Below are 18,353 nucleotides of genomic sequence, written 5' to 3'. Positions count from 1 at the left end.
ATGATATGATATGTTATAGTAACATAATAATAATCTGTAGGTTAAATACTATTACTCAGTACCACAAGAAAGGATGGACTAGGTCATTTGCTACTATACAGTTTCTGCTTCATGTTGTCTAGGAATGTTAGCACAAATATGCATGCTATGTTGTTWAATTAAAACCCTCTGTTCAGTGTGTTACTAGGGTAGCAAATCTGTATGCAGAAGGCTAGGGCTGACAGAAGCCAAGGCTCCAGGGGCCGAGCTGTGCTGGATGTGGAAAGGTGACCTGACCTCGTGCACCGCCGTGAAAGCCTGCCTAGCGCTCTGCAGAAGTCCGTGGGAGTTTCTGTGGAGTTGCTCCTTCCATCTTCAGGGCCAGTCTCTCTCGCTCTCAGTTACAGTACAGCTTTGTACTGTAACAGGCTTGTAGATTTGTTTATTGATAGGTGTGAGGCAATGGTATTTTGAGGCCGTGTGGTGAAGCAAAGCTGCAGATTGAACTGAGAAGGGCTAGGATGAAAAGAAACCAAAGGAGCACATATCCTTCATTCAACATGCAGTTAAGCCGTAAAACTACGTGCCAGAAAATATTAAATGTTTGAATAGGCTTAAACAATTAGACAAGTTTGTGGAATTTAAATCTATCAGCATTTCTTTAATATAGAGGTATTACCTCTGGCACAGGAAGTCCAGGACCTGTAGCTCTCTGGGAAAAGGAAAGTATTCTAGGGAAGTGCATTTATGCCTGCTCTGTCCCTGTTCTCCCAGTTATACATCACTTACCGATCTGTTGCAGCCTTTTGGGGTTAGAGGGACCTTTGATCTGACCTTCTTCAGCCATTCAAATGCTATAAAAAATTGAGATAACACCACGGGTACCCCTTTATGCACAAGCTGCAGTCTCTGAATTGGTGAACCAATTGATTTAGTAAGAGTTTGCCTTATAAGCTTACTTGAGTCCCAACTTATGCATGTAAACAAGCCTACATTGAGCCTCGTGTTCAGTATTAAAAGAATTTCAGTTTCTGAGTCAGCTACAAGAGAAAATGARTAAATTGGTGTATTGGATACCAAGAAGCAAAGCTCACTAAAGTGGAGATTCTAGGTTTATCTGTCTCATTTTTAACTCTTAACAACTGCTTCAGACTGAACTTGCAGGTTTGTGCCTACCAGAATTAATTCAGAGGCAGAGAAAGAAGCAGAATTCAGAGTTCTTTGACTTATCATAACATGTAAATTTATTTTCTTTCACTGAAAGGAAGATAAGGTTGAAAGGAAGTGCTTTTGTTATGAGTTACTCTTAAAGTAAAATCCTCAAATGTTCATTATTAATGAAAACCATCAAAAATCTTTTGTAGCTGCGTTACAGTGCAAAAATGATATTGGAAATAAATGTTTCTCATGGAACCAGGCAAGAGTTTTTGTTTTTTCCCTAGGATTTTTATTACTTTTGTCAGTTGCTAGCTCAGTTTGCTCATTCACCTGCACCCTTAGGAGTAGCTCAAAGCTGCCGAAGCTTGAAGACTGCGGGAATTACAAGCTCTCAGTGTCACCCTATATCAGGTTCTAAATTGGCATCAAAACTGTTCACAAACATTTATGCAAATTTTGTAAAATTATATCACAACACAGAAGAGAGCTCCCGGAGTGATGCTTTATTTTATAGTATCTTTCAGAGTGGATATCTTCCCCACTTGTTAATTCATCTCTTTGGAGATTGGATTTGAATGGATGTCCATCTAATAGCATAATGTCTTAACAGGAAAATTCWGAAGTGTTAGCCTTAGGGAAGGAGATAAGAATTTAGCAGGAAAATGCACATATGGTAGAAATACCACCAGCACCATTAGTCTTACTCAGTCTGGAACAGCGTTGTTCGTGCTTCATATGTCTACAAGATCAATAACTGTAGTGCATAAAATCAGCCATTTTGAAGGCAGCAAGGGCCCCATCCTGGGAAAGATACCATGTTTTTTTCCTCTTCCTTTCAGCACGTTTAAATGTCAAGTAAAATTGTTGCCTTTCTATAGGAGTACACACCACAAAGGCCATATTCAGCCAACTTTTGCTCTTCTGCACCATTAAAAACCTGGAATAATTTCAGTAGGAGTAAGTGAGAGTAACATATTGCCCAAAAGAACAAGCACTCAGCTTGCAAGCACTCAGATAGTAAGGCTGCAGCTTTTCAGAAAGTGTTTATTACAAAAAGATTAATTTGATTTCAGCAGCAAATGTTTTCATCGTGTCTGTATGTGATATAACAGAAGAAGCCCAAGCAATGTATTTTGCTCCCTACTCATTAGGACAAATGAATGCCATTAAATTACAAGGAGGAAAACTCATACTTATTGGGGGATGAGGGTCATGCTTTTTATTTACTTTTTTGTCTGGTAAACTGCAGTTCTTTTACTGCTGTTGGCTCACTGTCTGTATGCTTTATTGAGGAAATGTATCACTATCCCACCTGARTCTGTACCTCACATAATTTTCAGAAGATCTTATGATTCTTTGGCTGGCTGCTTGCATTACGGCAGTGCCAACAAAATGAGCCCTAGGTCACAGAAAAGAGGTAGAACTTTATGTACATCTTTGCTAAGTTTGACTATTGGTACCTGTTTCTATGGGAACAAGAGCAACTGTTGGCTATCAGCTGACTTGCTGAAACTCTGGCCAAAATAACTGACTTCAAGCTCCATCTGGACCATTCAGATAGGAGTTTCCATTGGGTTGCTAAATTGGAAAAGGTTTCATCTTGTGGGAAGGAGAAACAGAGAATTGCATCAGGTTTAAAAAAGAGTGAAATACTTCTCAGTAGCATCTCTTCAGATCCTGTGGTTATCAGGACAACCTAAGAATAAAATACTTCATTTACTAAAAGCACTATCACAGCTTTCTCCTCAGGTGACTGAATCCTCTTGGACTTTCTTTCACCTTTCATAATACTTAACAAGGATAGAGTTCAGTTGTTGCAGACATCAATGCAGATGCCTAAAGTCAAATACTTAGCTGAGTAAGAAGGGCACCTAATAGATATGGAATTAATGGGCCTGGGCAAAGACTTTTTTTTACCCGCGCTTGACCATAGTACCAATTCCTCACTCTCTCTATTACCRTAGTATAGAGCACTTCATTTGCAAAATTTAGCCTTTTGGCCTCAAGCCTTCTACCTTTTTATTTCCATATTGTCACTTAAAGCTCTGTTGCAAAAGAATTCCTTATCTTCTTGTAAACCTAGTCCTTTTACCSTGGCCAGGGAGCCTTCCCACCCAAGCTTCTCCGTTCCTCCTAAGCTCGACTCCAGAACTCCACAATCRCCAGTCACTCACTGGCCTTTCCCCCCATGTTCCTATAGCTCCTGGCATCTGTTCTGAGTATTACRTTGGTGGCTCTAACTCGTGGATCCCATTTCCCCTTCATTCTCACTCATACTTGGGGGGCGTGGAGGGGAGTGGGTTTGGATCTCAAATGTGAGGACACAAGTTGTATTTACCAGTAATCCATCCAAACATAGCTCCTAYAACAGGAAAGTGGGACATAAGAAAAAGATGTACTATAGCTCTAACACAGTCCATTTCTTTTTATAGCCTCTGCCTGAAATTGTGCGTGTGAAAGGGAGACTTTCTTAAGACTGGTGCCACAATGCGMTATAAATGGGCTTAGTGTTAGGAAATGTAGTAGAACTACACTGATGTAATTTGTGGGAGCTGAGAATCTGGTCATAACTTCACAGGACATGCTATTCGTTTTGTTTGTGTTCTGCTTCTGAAAACAGTGAACGCGGGTGTTTGGCTATTTTATGTGCCAGCAAAAGAGTGCGTAATACAAATCGATAGGTAAGAAATGCTTTTTCTCCTTTACCAGGAATTCGTTCCYAGTTAGCACGTTGTTCAGATGCATTCGCCAATGACCGACTTTCTTGCCTTCCTCTTATAACACCCTCCAAAAACTAAGCATCTCAGAAAAAAAATGGTAAAGGCTCTGTCTTAGATAACTAATACGTTTTTATTATACATGACACAATAATAAATAATAAGACATCAGGCTTGTCTTATATTCCCTTCAAAATTATATTTTGATCTGGTGTAATTTTACAGGTATACAGTCTTTGGAGAGCTTAGAGATCTTCATCAAGGATTCACAAACCRATCATGACCTGAAGTGGCATGCTGCTCATCTGAATAAAATACCTGCCAAAGTACATTAGGACTGAAGTACTCCTGAGTTGCTAGGTGCCAGTGTTCAGCTCTAGCAGAGTCTGCATTAAGTGTTTTTGAGGTCATAAGCTATAGAAACAAATCTGTGCCTTTATAGCCTACAGCTCCCTTTTACCAGTCCTGCAATCAAAATTTAAAAATATACTAGGAACACTACCTAGGATGATAATTTTAATACCAGCAATTATTAAAATCAATTTAGCTGTATGTGTTTACAAAAACAAAAYAATGTATTTTCAAACTGTAATAAGCAATTCTCATTGTGTAGGTTTTGTTCTTTAAGAYTGGATCATGCAAGTAGACTTCCTAATCAGGGTGAATCACAGAATCGCAGAGCTTTCAGTTCTCTTCTCCAGATCCCAGTCTAATGAGAAATTGAGTATCTGCAGTAGGCAAGTGTTCGCAGCAGCCTCAGAGAGGATCAGGCTCTAAATGTGGCCATATATGAGTCTTGGACATTACAAAAATTTATTCATACAGCTGTATTTCAAATGTTACCTGTACTGGGCTTGATTTTTTTATTTAATTGCTGTGCCAATTTCATGGTATTATGAAGAAAACTAATTCCACATTTTGAACAGAATTGTTTTAAAAATGAGTCAGCAACATCCTTCAAGAGGAGGAGGTAGAGAAGAAGAGTGAGAACTATCTTGCCTACTGACTCAAGCCATCTAAGTAATTTCTGAAATTTAACTTGACCTTAGTCACAACCAGGAAGGGAAGTGTGCAAGAGTGATCAGTAAAGTACCTCAAGAAATGAGGCAGAGCTAAAAGCCTTGCCATAGCTGTCCTGCCTATYGTACTTTTTATGAGGAATATAGTGATGAGTTTCTTAACATGTGCTACAGACAAATACATGGTCTCTAAAATGCTATGATACCCAGGTTTTCCAAACACACTGCTAAAAGTCACTCTTCAAGTGACACCCTAAGATGCAGGTTCCACTGTAAGGAAAGGAGAGCGGCAAGCACTAAAAATTACGTGCTTTCTATTGACTTCAGATGTTAGCCTGATGGTAGCTTGATCTTTATGGATACCAGCTGATGAGCTGGGCTGCAAGCAGGCCTAGTCATTCTCAGATTTGTTGCATCTACACAGTATGAACCAGAACTGTACCAAGAATACATCAAGTGTCTGCAGGCTTTCTGTGCTAAGAGTGCTCCAGCCTGGGCCTGAGAGTATATATGCTCACTTAGGGCTGCACAGGAGCCAGGTAGAATGAAGGCCCATTTGCTGGCCCGCTTGGCCACCTTCAGTGAGAGCAATGGGATGGGTCCCATGAAAATTTCAGTCAGATGCTGTCCTTCCGAGCAATAGCAGAAGAGCAAGGCGTGTGAGCCAAATATGTGAAGGTATGAAATTGCTTATGTGGAGATTTTCAAAAGTCTAGTGATTTAGAAGCCTATGTTCAGCCTCAGCATTTAAAGAAATTTATCCTCCTAAATCCCTTAACTCTTTTGGTAACAGGGTACATCAGAGTTCAGCACTAAGCGTTTCCACTTGCAGAAGTTCAGATATGGACACCAAAACCAAGAATTACACGTCTCTGGAACAAAGGTTAGAAGTACAGTTCAGTCCGTATACCTTGGAAATTGATTTACCCCTTTAATTCCCTTTGCCTCTCAGCAACCTGTAATACTGGATAGGTAGAACTTCAGTGGAGAAACATAAATGCAGTATCTGACCTGAAAATATCAACATGAGAACAAAAAAAGACATCAGTGCTCTGACTTTCCCCATTTTACCTGTTTTCCTTCGACAAGTGAGCATTTGATTCTCTTTAAACAGGAAGCCCTGCTGTGATGCAGTAGTAGTTCTGTTTGCACTAGTGGCTGTTCCCTGCTGTTTAAATGTCAATTGTTTTGGATTTGCAAAGACATAGAGCTATAAAGTAGTCCAAGAAAGACTGTCATTCATAGGTCTCAAGGGGAAAATCTGGATGGCGAGAAGTGCAAGGGAAAGTAAAGGAGGAATATTTCAAAGTCACTATAATATAGTCAGCATTGCATGTGAAATTTTGTATATTTGGCTCATTTGAAACCCATGCATTCAGTGGTAGAACCCATATGTGATGACTATCTATATGCATCAGAAGGGACAAGCAATGTTTGATATAACATGACAAAACGAATAAGCAGAATGCTGTCTTGATTCAAACCTCAGCATCTTTCAGGGCATACTACTGTCAGGAAACATGAGTGGTCTGGACTACCTCACTGTCTTCTTTTTCCATCAAGCAGCTCTTTCTACTGCTTTGTAGGTGTGGATTTTTTTTTTCATAGTTAGTGATTTTAAGTAGTTGTTAGTGTGGAGTTTTTATGTATAAATCAAGGTGAGTATTATGCAGTATTGTATCCTGTAATAGTACCAAGCTGGTACACCATACATCCCACATACACAGCTTCATAGAAATACAGAAAAATTTCTGGCAGTAGTTATATTCCATCTTACAGTAGTAGTAAACCAGGCAATAATAAAACATTTGATTTTCTTTATGGATTTGAACAGCTATGTCCTACTACAGGAAAATCAGAGAAGCCAGAAATGAGCTGTATCATATGTATATAACACAGAGATTATGAAGTATATTAAGAGTTTGTGAGGAACATCAAAGCTAATAAACACAAAGTAAGATTAGAAGGAGTTACTGTGTGATCTTATAGCTGGAAGAAGTGATTTTGAGAGCTATTAGACAGATATAGTTTGATAGATATAGCTTGAGCAGGGGGGTTGACCAGATGATCTCCAGAGGTTACTTCCAACCCCCGCTATTCTGTGATTCTGTAGTTTATCAAGAATATGCCAAGACGCTGTCAGGATTTACAACTAACTGAAGAGTCAAAAAGCCAACTTCTTGTGGTATTTAAAATCGGCATTGGTAGCATAATCTGAACAAGTGCTAAAAGGGAAAGGTTGATGAATGCAATTGAGAAAACTGCGAACATTTTTTTAGCATGTATTTCAAGCTTAGGCTTTTGAATGGCAATTAGGGCATTATTTTTCATTGTAATTTATGTGCAGGTAATCAATTATACACAAAGCAGCCCTTTTTTTCTTCTTTGTGTTGCCCTGTCCCTCTATTGGGTATAACAATTATCTCTAATCTTACACAGTACTTAGACTTTCGGCCCTTTGGGGCTGAGACCTCACTTTGTTTTGTCCATCTATCTATCTGTATGTATACAGGTATATGTACATATACACACACCTTTATATATTTTTATATTATATATAGTTATAGACATAGTTATTATTTTCTGTATCTTCAGAAACTCTGGAATCCTGTGGGAGCTGTGTTGCCGCCTATCAGAGAGGGGGGTTTTAGCACGAGCCTGTGGGTATGTGCTATTTGCCCTGTGCTGTGGCACTGAGGGCATGTCTGAGGGTGMRGCGATAGATGATGTTGGAGGACAGKGGGAGAACCCTGTCAGTCATGTCCRTATTATCTGCTGGGAACAGTCTGCTGCGCACATGCATAAGCTTTATCTGGGAGAGTGCTAGACAGCACGGTCCGAAACAGTGCCGGGGAGCATGCTAATTAAGTGCTGTGGGCTATCAGCAGCATACTGCTCAGAGTCACTCTCTCTTCTTGTTTTACTTAGCAAGACAGTTGCCATCGGAGGGACTCCCAGCCTGTTCCTACAGATAGTGTGGAAGCCTTTGGATTCAGCCATCTGGCAAAGCTAGCTGAGCCCACACACAGACACTGCCACTGGCAGTAAACATGGCCCATATGACACCCAGCAATCCATTTTTATTTTATTTTTTTTGTCTGTGCCCTAATTTTCCTATCTCCAATACAGGGATAATAATGCTCCTTTCTTTTTGCTAAGTGCCTTGATATCTTTGGAAGAAAAAGCGCTGTGTAAGTTTAAGAATCATTAGAGTCATCCCCGATAGTAGTAGGAAAGAGGGTATCCCCAGAGTGCCCTAGGTAGGATTTCTGAGCAAAACATTTCAGTTCTGAGATACTGTCAAATCTTAGAGAAACAAGGATTCACTAGGGCTGGAGATGAAGAGACAGATGGAAAAACTGTGAAGSACTGGGGCAAAATACAGTCTACACAGTTTAAATCAATGCCGATGCAGTCATTTCTTACAGGATCTTCATTATTTTCCACAGTACTATTCCAATAATTAAAGTGGAAGTTTAACACTTCTGTCATAAACAGCACGTTTAATAAGGTTAGTAAGGTTTTCTTACAGGAAAAGACTGCTGGGCTTAGTAAATTAATCCAGTAGGGTTAAACATTTTGCTTAGTTTTATCTGAAAAAGAATTCCCACAAAAATTGATAAAGCCAAATTTATATTGTAATTTAAAAAATCTGCAGTCTTCAGCTTTCGTTATAAAGCACCCCTACAATCTTAGGTATGAAATCTTATTCATTTATTTGATTGCCTCTTATAAGTAATGATGTAATTATCTCAAAGTGTGATATTCATGTTAATACTTTATTTTTATACCCTTATTTTATGGTCTAATTTCCAAATAATCAGCTAGCAGTTCCATTCTTTTAAGCCTCAGAAATGCATGCAAACACAAGAAATTCCTGTATGGTTCTACACAGGCAGAGATAGGTCTCCATACTCAGGAAGTGCTCCTCCTGTTTTTCTTATTCCTTCATAGTTTCAAGTGAACCCCCACTGAGTGTTAGGAAATCATTAGCTCCTCTGCTAGAAAGAAAGAAGATTAGATTACAAAGTGTGAAATTTGTAATTCTATATATTTTTTTTGCATCATTGGATTTTTATGCAAAACTAGGAATTCGTCTTTCTGACTGACAGATGTGCCCAGAGGGTCTACAGAAACCTGGCAGGACATTGTATTGGTTGTAAGAGCAGATAAACTCAACGACAAAGACTTCGTATCCTGTAAGAGAAATCTGAGTACGGAATACTGCATTTTGAATCAGAGGCAACTTTTCTGGGCAAGGATACTTTTGCTGCCCGCTCCTACTAGTACTGCCAAGAGCAGCATATGCTTCATGCAGTGACAGAAAGGACATTTGGCTGCTGCACAGTCCCACCCCACCATGGCTGCATCCAGCTCTGTCTTAAGGTATTCGTATTTTGGCACAACCATCTGTCAGACAGTGTTTTTGTGAGTACAAGTACATTATTGCTTCTTATGTGTAAAATATTCTTCCCTGTGGATCTCCCAGTCAGTTCATTTCTGTTATAAGAAGGACTGCTGAAGGGGCCATGGAAAAGGCACGTACTGCTAAAGCAGCAGGGTTTAGCAGCATTCACATCACAAATTTGGAAATGGCCACTGACTTTTGGTGCCTCTAGGTGTGTCAGTACTAGAGACTATTGGGAGGAACCGGAGCTAGCTTTGAACTAGCAATAACACATGCACAGTGAGTCAGCCTGAAGAGAACTCTGCCACAGCTACAGTATTAGTAGCCTAGACTAACTAATCTAAAGCTATCTTAGTCCTCCTTATGCTATTACGCAGTTTTCAGTGTAGCTGTGCACTCAGCACAAGGGTATCTGTGGATACTTAATGTCGGTTGTCTTTGAGCTTGGGAAACTAAATTACATTGAATTACCTTGGCTGTAGACAGGCGGCATCTATGCACTTAGCTTTGTGGGGTCACCAACACAAGAGTGTGACTGGGAAGAAATACTTCCAAATGTAGTGTGCAGCAGTGATTTAAAGCAAGGGGAAATGAATTCACATTTCTGCAAGTGTAGCTGCTGGAGCAGTCCTCACAACCCATTGGGGAAAGGTGTATCAAWGTGTTAATGCAGCATTAAAAACACRGCCTTTGTCTTCAACAMCACTGAACCTGTATGGATTTACATACATCCCCTGCCTTTTAGGGTGAAGAACTTTGTAATCTGGCACAGATAGCTCCCTTACTGTGAAACAGTATTTATAATGATAGCACCAGGGATTCAAAGACAACACTCAGGGATTCAGAGACAACATTCATCTCATAAGGTCATTGTCTGGCTTAAAACAAGAAAAGTCCCTGACATAGTTTAGAAACTATGAACAAGATAATGGATTGTACTGATCTATGAATTTAGTGGTTCTTTTGGGATCTAACAGATATGACRCAGGTAATGGCTTTCATTCAGTTATTACTCTTAGCATAATTTAACTTGCCAATATTTTGGCAATGTCTGTATTTCCATTACACATTTGCATGAGACATGATTATACCAACTACAGGGCGATGGACAATGATTTCCAACAAACTTAGCCCYACCAAACAGTTTTTGCACAGCTCTGCAGTACAATTTATATATAAATACATAAGTATAAAAATTAATTTGCTGGGCATGCCTAACCCCTCTATTTTAATTGCTTGTACTCTCAAACGTAATTTTTCTTGTATTCACATTGATACACTTTCTGGTCAGTCCTGTTTTGGCTACACGATGTGGAGATCATAATTCTCGGTAAAGACTCTTTACTCATAATGCTAGCTAAGAGGGTTCAGTACTGTCCTCAAAAATCTAGCTCCACTGGCCTCCTGTAMGACCCTGGGCAAGCTCACTCAGGAATACATCTTCTGCCTCCATGCTGCCCACTGAGAGCCGAGGGAAAATACTGGTGCATCTGTATGCATCTGATTATGTACTGTTCAGTAGTCCTGCTCTGCTGCTGCCTAAGCCTGGAGACACTTAAATTTCTGCCAGTAAAATTCACCAGGCAYCAGAATGTGTTCTTCCAGGCAGGCCCAGAACTAACTAAATGCTGAGCTGCTGAAATCCTAGATGACATCTGATGGCATTTGTATGGTAGATAGGTCTCCCTTTTGTGAGCCAACCCCAGATGTACTCTTAGAGTCTGGAGTAAAACCCATCCRGAGATTAGCATGGTGCTGCTTCCCTTGCTTTCCCCCTGCCTGGAATCCAAGTGCCAGGCAAATGTCATAGCTACCGGCCTTCAGAATTATGGTACTAAATTGTTGAATTATTTGTTGACTGAAATGTTGACTAGAACAGCTTTACGAAGAGGTACATTGCTACCTCAGGAGATGCTGCAGTATGATGGCTAGTTCATTTGCCTGAAAATTGAGGCATATTGGTTCAAATTCTTGGACAGGATCAGAGATGACATTGCATCTTGTTTCTCCCACCACCTACTTGCATATTCTTAACTGAGGATTACTGCTGGTGTTCTTTGGCTTTTTATAAAACTTGTATCGATTCAGTGGGAAAAGAATGACTTCTTAATCAATTGTTAATTAAAGCACTAATGTGAGAATGTGGAGACTTGGGTTCTGATTCCTATTTCAGGCAAAGCAGAACCACCTCCGTAGATGGAACCGAAGGAATCCTCTGCAGACACTTCAGCCCAGTGGTTAGAGCCTGCTCATAGGTTCATTTTCCCTTAGGAAGAAATGTAGACTAAACCTATGTTTCCACATCCTTCTGACAGTGGGATTTTGAGGAGCTCTGAGGAACATTCCTACGTCATTGTTTTTGATGAGAAAGTGCCTAATTCTCCTACAACATGAGGAGGTACTAAAGTGAACCCCAGTGCAGGTAGCTGTGTTCATGCAGATGCCTAAGCCCCTAGGAGTGAGGACAGTTAGAGGCAGCTCTGCATGCTGGCTCCTGTAGATCGCATTCTCAAGTGCCCATGGGCAAATCCACCTCAAGCAATGGGGCACTGTGCAGAGGTGTGTGACTCTAATGCAAATGCTGACCCAAGTACTACCTCTATCTATGTGACACAGTGGAAAGCAATATAGCAAATTAGTACAGCCAACTTTGGATCAACATGATGGCTGCAGAAAAAGCTTGGTAAGCAGTAAAATAAAGATACCATGAAATAGACTGAAACTTAATTTGTAATTAATCATTTTACACTGGATGATGTAAAACAGCCTTAAAAATTGAGAATCAGCCCTGCAATTGTAGCTTTAACACACACTGTCATGGTTACTTCAAAACTATCTATATACCATACTCTAACATGCTTAAGAGATTTGAAGCAGAACTTTTAATCAGAAGTTTGGGGGGGGGGTTCTTCTTTAAATAGGCTATTTATGGAAAGATATATCTTAATATATTTTTGATGGAGCATTTAGCGGCAACTGTAACTGATACATTCAATTGATGTCCATAATAATTGGACGCTTCAGTAATCCTTTCTCACCCATACCAGTTTTGAGCTTACACTTTGGATATTATTAATACTCAGACAAAAATAACTTGTGGACAATATGAAAGTGCATGGTGGAGAATTAATCTATTTTTGTAGAACTGTTTAAAAATGATGGATACTTTTTCTTGCTTGAGTAAACACTAGCTAATGCTCTTGCCTTGCCTTCTTTGTTTGTGAAAATCCAAGTCCAAATAATTTCATGGAAATTTAAAGATTGATGGCAAGACACTGCATATACAAAGATGAATTTCTTCACCTGATAAAGATCAGATGCCATTATATTACTAACTCCAGTCCTACAGTTTTGTTACAATGAATTTAGGAACAGTGAGAAATAGAAAAAATGGAGCAGTTAAAACAAAATGCAGCTATAAAAAGAGTCTCTAAGTGGGAGTATGACACTTATTTTTATTCTAGATAAGCAACAGGGCAGTTTAGAATAAACATGGATTGAAATTTTCTTCATCTCTTTAAAGAGTTTAAAGAGGCTAAACAAGGACACAGAGTTGAACATAGCTGCGTACAACACAGTAAACAGATTAAAATTTTATACCTGAGCAAAAAAGGAATTTAACTGTTAACTACAGCATGCAGAATAACTGGTGAGTTATCACATGAACCTAGCATGCTGTTATTAAGTTACACTCATTCAGATGTTCTTAATTTTTACAAAGGCTAAGGATGGGAAAAGCTCCAAGACGACATAAGTGTGTGACATAAAAACCACAACAAGGAAAAGCACATTACCATCTAGCAGCCTTTCCAGAGGATCAAAATTATCTCCTGTTCTATTATCCAGGGAGAAAGCAGCAACAGTTCAAAGCCTGTGGCGTTAATAGCACGTTAGACATTTAAGCAGGGCCTGAAAATTAAAATATTGGCAGTGCTGACAGTTTATGAAGTGCTCACAGAAGACCTGAGCCTGCATCCCCTGCATGCCCTCAAATGCCRTTTTGAAGTGTTGTGTTTGTGAGCTGTTGCAAATGCATAATGTAAGGTAGGGATCTGCAGGGAATGAGTGATCAGGGCACAGACTTGTACTTTTCTCACCAGAATAACTTTATATGGAATGATTTTTTACTTGACTTCATTGACCAAAACCCACATTTCAATGTAGGTAGAAACTTTACCTTTCTTTACATTGAATCTAATTCTTTTCTCGTTTTTTCCTTCCTCTAATCCATTTAGAATGCTCCGGTTTGAAGTATTTCAGCACAAGTCAAAAACAGTAACACATTTCTCTTCTTAATTCCCTTTTCTTTGCAAAGCATACTTGTGCGAGAGGAAGGGTCTGAAAAGTGTGCGCTTCAGCCAGTGTAGCCCACTGTCTCCAGATGTGCATTGTTCTTCTRACAGACTTCTGCTCTCCATTTTCTCCCCATGTAATCTCTCTCCTGTTCTGTTCTCCTGCTCTCCTCCATGTGATATCAAAGTTTCCTGCTCCCACCAGCATTATTCCCATGTTACAATTCAGCTGTTTGTCTTCCTGTGGCAAAAATTGCAAACTCTGTCACTTGGACTTACAAAAAGAGATGCGAGGGGTGGGAGTGAGGGAATCCCTCCTACCTGGTTAGAGACAKCCATTAACAAAGTCTCTCTCTTCTTTAGAGTTGTATGGTTACATATTGTTGATGTCAATCAACTCCCTTTGAATCATACCACCCGCCTTGACTTTCRTGCTAGTGTTCTTTCACCATTTATGATTAAAACTATGCATTAAAAATGCATGGGTCAAAATGGACTTTTATCTCTGTCTACAACATATTAATTTCTTCTTTAAAGTCAGGTATCTTAGACATTGGTAGGTTGTGTGAAAGAGTCTCCAGGGAAGTTATTCTTCTTTGCTTCTAGTTTCTTCCTGGCTTTGAAAGCTGCTGATACTTCAGGGTGGATGGAGTCCAACCGCTGTTCACACTGGAAGGCTGTGAGGAAGGCCGTCCTGTAGTTGTTATTCATCCAGCCATAGAGGAGAGGGTTAGCAAAGGTTGAGCACATGGCAATGACATGAAACACTGTGTAGATCAGTTTGTATTCTTTCAAGTCTAACACCTGACTGTCAATATCACTGACCAGTTGGAAGGTGTGAAAGGGCAACCAGCTGACAGCAAACACCACCACCACACACACCAACATCTTGGTGGTTTTCCGCCGCCGGTGGTGGTAGTGATCGTTTCCTGCCCCAGGACTAACGTGGTTCTTGAGTTTGGTCCAAATACGGGTGTAAGCRTAGGAGATAACTGCCAAAGGCAACACATACTGGATCAGAAGCATGGAGACACTGTAGATGGTGCCGTAGTTAAGCTGCCCCTCCCCTGGCCACTTTTCAGAGCAGACCACAATCTTGAAGTCAGGAATGATCTCAATCAGTGAGTATTCACGGAAGATGGCCAGAGGACTTGCTAACAGGGCACTGACTGCCCAGGCTACTCCTATGATCAGAAAGCTGATCCGCTTGGAAATTTTGCTTTCCAAGTGGTAGACGATGCAGCGATGCCGATCCAAAGCAATCACAGTCAAAGTGACAGTAGACACATGCACAGCAAGAGCCTGGGCATAAGGCACCAGGTGGCACAAGACTGGACCCAGTTTCCATTCACCCAACAGTGTGTAAACTAACGTGAAGGGCAGGCACAACGTATTCACCAGCAGATCAGCCACAGCCAGGTTGGCAATGAAGAAGTTAGTCACTGTGCGCATRCTTTTGAACTTGATGATCACGTGGATCACAAGGGAGTTCCCGATCACCCCCAACAGGATGATGGAACAATAAGCAAAGATGAGGATGATCTGCACTTCAACCAGCGTGGTGCTGTCCTTCAGTTCCGGTTTAGGGTCGAGAGCCAATTCATTGAGCGGTGTGGTGAATCTTGGCAAGTACAGCCTGGTGAAGAGCTCCATTTTCATTTCATCTGTCTGGTTTTCTTCACCTATTGCTGCCAGAGGCCCCATCTTTGCAGCAGCCTGATCTAATCAGTAAAGCTGTGCCTAAAAAACAAAACAGTACAAGAACACGTAGAGAAATCAGTCGCACGGTGTTTAAGACAAGAAGCAATGGGCTAAAGCTAGAGCTTTTTCTCCTCTAGCCCACATCCTACATCTCAGGATTAAGAGAAGATCTATCTTAATATATTCAAATTCTGTTGTCCTTACATTTGAAGCCCGATCCTGTAATATTATTCAGGCATGACTCCTGCTGAAAATTGGGACAGATTTCAAAAGCATTTCAAAGACAAAGTTTGCCTAAGTAAATGCAGAAGGATTAAGATCCTGCTGGGCAGAATATCCTTTTCTACAATCCAGTACCTAGAACTACTGCTGATTTAGCACAAAAAGTCCATTAATTCCTATGGGAATTCTGTGTGGTGCCATCCAGACTGTTATTAGTACAATAATCTTCCAGTTTTTCCTTAATGGAGTTTCCTTTAAATAGTTACTAAATTCTTACAAGTTTATACCCATCCCTAATGCTACAGAACTAATTACTGAGGTCTTCCTTCAAGAAACTTAAAGTGTCACAAGGCAGGCAAAAATACCACTCTAGCTGAACTGAAATAATAGCAGTCCTCTGAAATGACTGTAAAACCAATTCACTCTAAAAATAACTCATGAAACAGTTAAAACTGTTATAAATAATATTTCTTTTCTGTATGATGGTTGAAAAAAACGCAGCTCCTCAGCAGCTGCCAATCAAGGATTCATTTCTGACTGCAGAAGGGCAAATCAKTCTTCTACTGAGATCAGTAAGAATTTCACCACTGACATCAAAATCGCATTTTGGTGCCTCCCTACACAGACTAAGCCCAATTCTGCTCAGCTAACTTACGCTATCCTAAGATTTCAGTAGTCTTGAGTAGCTATATGGATGTTTTGCAGTTCATTTCTGACTTGGACTTCGATCCTATGCAAAACRTGTCTATGCCCCTGTGGACTGCCCAGGCTTTGAATGGCAAGCTAAGTGAGAGTACCCTGCACCTGGTGACCTGCATCTTGAGCTGTGAAATTACTAAGTAGAAAATTGTCAGGGCACAGTGGCTTCCCTGAGAACACATCGCTATTTGCTGCTGAGATGGAGACCAAAACCAAGTTATTAACACCACGTGTCCATTCATAGACTCCTTAAGGAAGGCAAGAGTAGAAAAGAAACACCATTTCCTTGCCATTAGGCATTACACAGGGCTGAGCTGACCTCAATTTCAGGTCTACTTAAATAAGAGTCTACTTGTTGCTCCATGCAGCTTTTTTTAAAAAAACACCAGATACACTTTACTGTAGATTTTCATACCTACCTCTTATCACTATTGACTTATATCAGTGACATGCTTAGATTTGATTCTCAACTGCATTGAGTGGTCTATACACTTGTACATGCATTTGTGACTGGCTGCTACATTAAGGTTCAGAAACCAGTACTGTCTCCCAGTGGGTGACTGAACCCTGTGTGTTACGCTTGCATCCCACACAATATTCCAAAGAACTTCTCAGCACAAGCCCTTTTTCTCAAAAGCAACAGATCGACTACATGATCTGAAAGGTAATTTTCCCCAGGCTAAAATTACGCTACGCTCTTTTAGTCTACTTTTACTGTACAAACACCAGTGCAAGCCTAAGATGCTTAACACTGTGAGATATGTAACTGTGAGATATGTTACTGATATGTAACTTACTAAAGACTGCTCATCCCACAGTCTTTAGTAATGTCATCAGTCATCGACTGCTACCTAAACAAGGGTGGCAGGAYTGAATCTCTTAATACACCTTTAGTCCATATAAGGTTAAAAATATAAAAATTGTGTAACAATTTGCACAGCCAAGGCTATGCAGGGGCACTTCTGCATCTGTTTTTTTCCTTCACCTGTGTACCTACAACCAAGAACTAGGTTAGAGACTTGGTGAGATCCCAGGACTTTCAGCAGCCCCAAAATCTCTTATTTTTTTCCTTCTAAAATAGGAACAGATCATGTTTACACATGAAGGGTGAGAGGGAGGGCAAATTCCACAAGTTTTACCTTCTTTGCTGTGAATACAGGGGGGATGATGGAGCTCAGGAAAGTAACATAGCATCCCTTTCTTTCTAAAAATATTTTCACTTGTTTTTCTAGTCCTTGACATCCTCCTGATTCCTCCCTCCAATCCCTTATTTAGCAAAGCCACCTTTTATTCTGCCAGTTTTGTTCTGCTTGTTGCTGCCCTGTTTGTGCTGTTGGAAGGTGTTTGGATCTTGTAAATAAAACAAAGCTGGCRGAGGGAGGAGGGACAACCAGGTTTAGAGCTCAAGCAGAGATGAGAGGGTATGTGAATAAGAGATGAAATAAACTGGACAAGTTTGGGCATTGTCAGTGGGACAATTTAAGTGGGCAAGGAATCAGCCTCTTTCAGAGTGCTGAGGAAACCTGAGATAATACAGGAAACCTCCGGCAGTATTTGGCAGGAGCCTCTCTCTTCTTTCTTAGTAGAAACTCTAGCTGGTGGCATYTATTTACACACCTTGCACATTGCACAGCTCTGTTGCTCAGATTCTTTCAACAGTCAGATCCTTAGGGGTGAGCATCAAATCGCGCCTAACTTTCCGTGGGGGAAAGACCGCAGAGGATTTTTAATGCTTCTGAGAGCACGTAAGCAAAAAGGGCAAAATACGTGATTCCATTAACAAGCAGCATTGCCATCGCGACCGCAGCGCCTGCACCGGGGAAGCGCTCGGGGTGCCTCGAGGTGCAGGTGTAGCACCGGCGCCCGCCTGCCTGCGCGGGCCCTGCCCGCCCCGCGGAGCCCCTTCCTCCCTGCCGCCCCCACGCCCCGCGGGGGCCAGGCTCGGCCCCCGCGGCCCCCTGTCCCGCCCGCCCCTCACCGACTCACCGCGGCGGCTCTCTCCTCCCCGGCGGCGGCGGGCGCCTCTTGCCACCGGCGCGCCCCGCCGAAAGTTTGGAGGCGGCGGCGCCCCCCGCATGCCGCGGGGACGGGGCGGGAGCGGGGCGGGGGACGGCCCGGCCGCCTCCTCCTCCTCCTCCTCGCCTTCCTCCCTGCCGCC

General features: G+C 41.2%; 1 protein-coding gene across 4 annotated transcripts; it reads right to left on the bottom strand.

The window, feature by feature from the left end:
• Positions 1-4,243: 4,243 nt before the first annotated feature.
• On the bottom strand, positions 4,244-18,301 carry NPY2R (neuropeptide Y receptor Y2). Of its 4 annotated transcripts, none has more exons than XR_014895294.1 (3): positions 18,182-18,301; positions 13,459-15,313; positions 4,244-5,884 (listed from the first exon to the last, which is right to left on the bottom strand). XR_014895294.1 is itself a non-coding variant. In XM_085300653.1 (2 exons), exon 2 carries the CDS (start codon positions 15,275-15,277, stop codon positions 14,120-14,122), a length of 1,158 nt encoding a protein of 385 aa, XP_085156779.1. In that variant the 5' UTR covers positions 15,278-15,313; positions 18,182-18,301; the 3' UTR covers positions 13,364-14,119. The 4 variants fall into 4 exon arrangements, 1 of the variants encoding a protein (XP_085156779.1); XR_014895293.1 differs by lacking the exon at positions 4,244-5,884 and adding an exon at positions 5,893-8,874; XR_014895292.1 differs by lacking the exon at positions 4,244-5,884 and adding an exon at positions 5,893-8,871.
• Between the last annotated feature and the right edge of the window lie 52 nt (positions 18,302-18,353).

The sequence above is a fragment of the Rhea americana genome, unplaced genomic scaffold (genome assembly GCF_003343005.1).
Source record: "Rhea americana isolate MKP2758 unplaced genomic scaffold, rheAme1 scaffold_167, whole genome shotgun sequence".
NCBI lineage: Eukaryota > Metazoa > Chordata > Aves > Rheiformes > Rheidae > Rhea > Rhea americana.
Note: the sequence above shows the minus strand (reverse complement) of the source record. Positions and strands in the feature narration are given on the sequence as shown.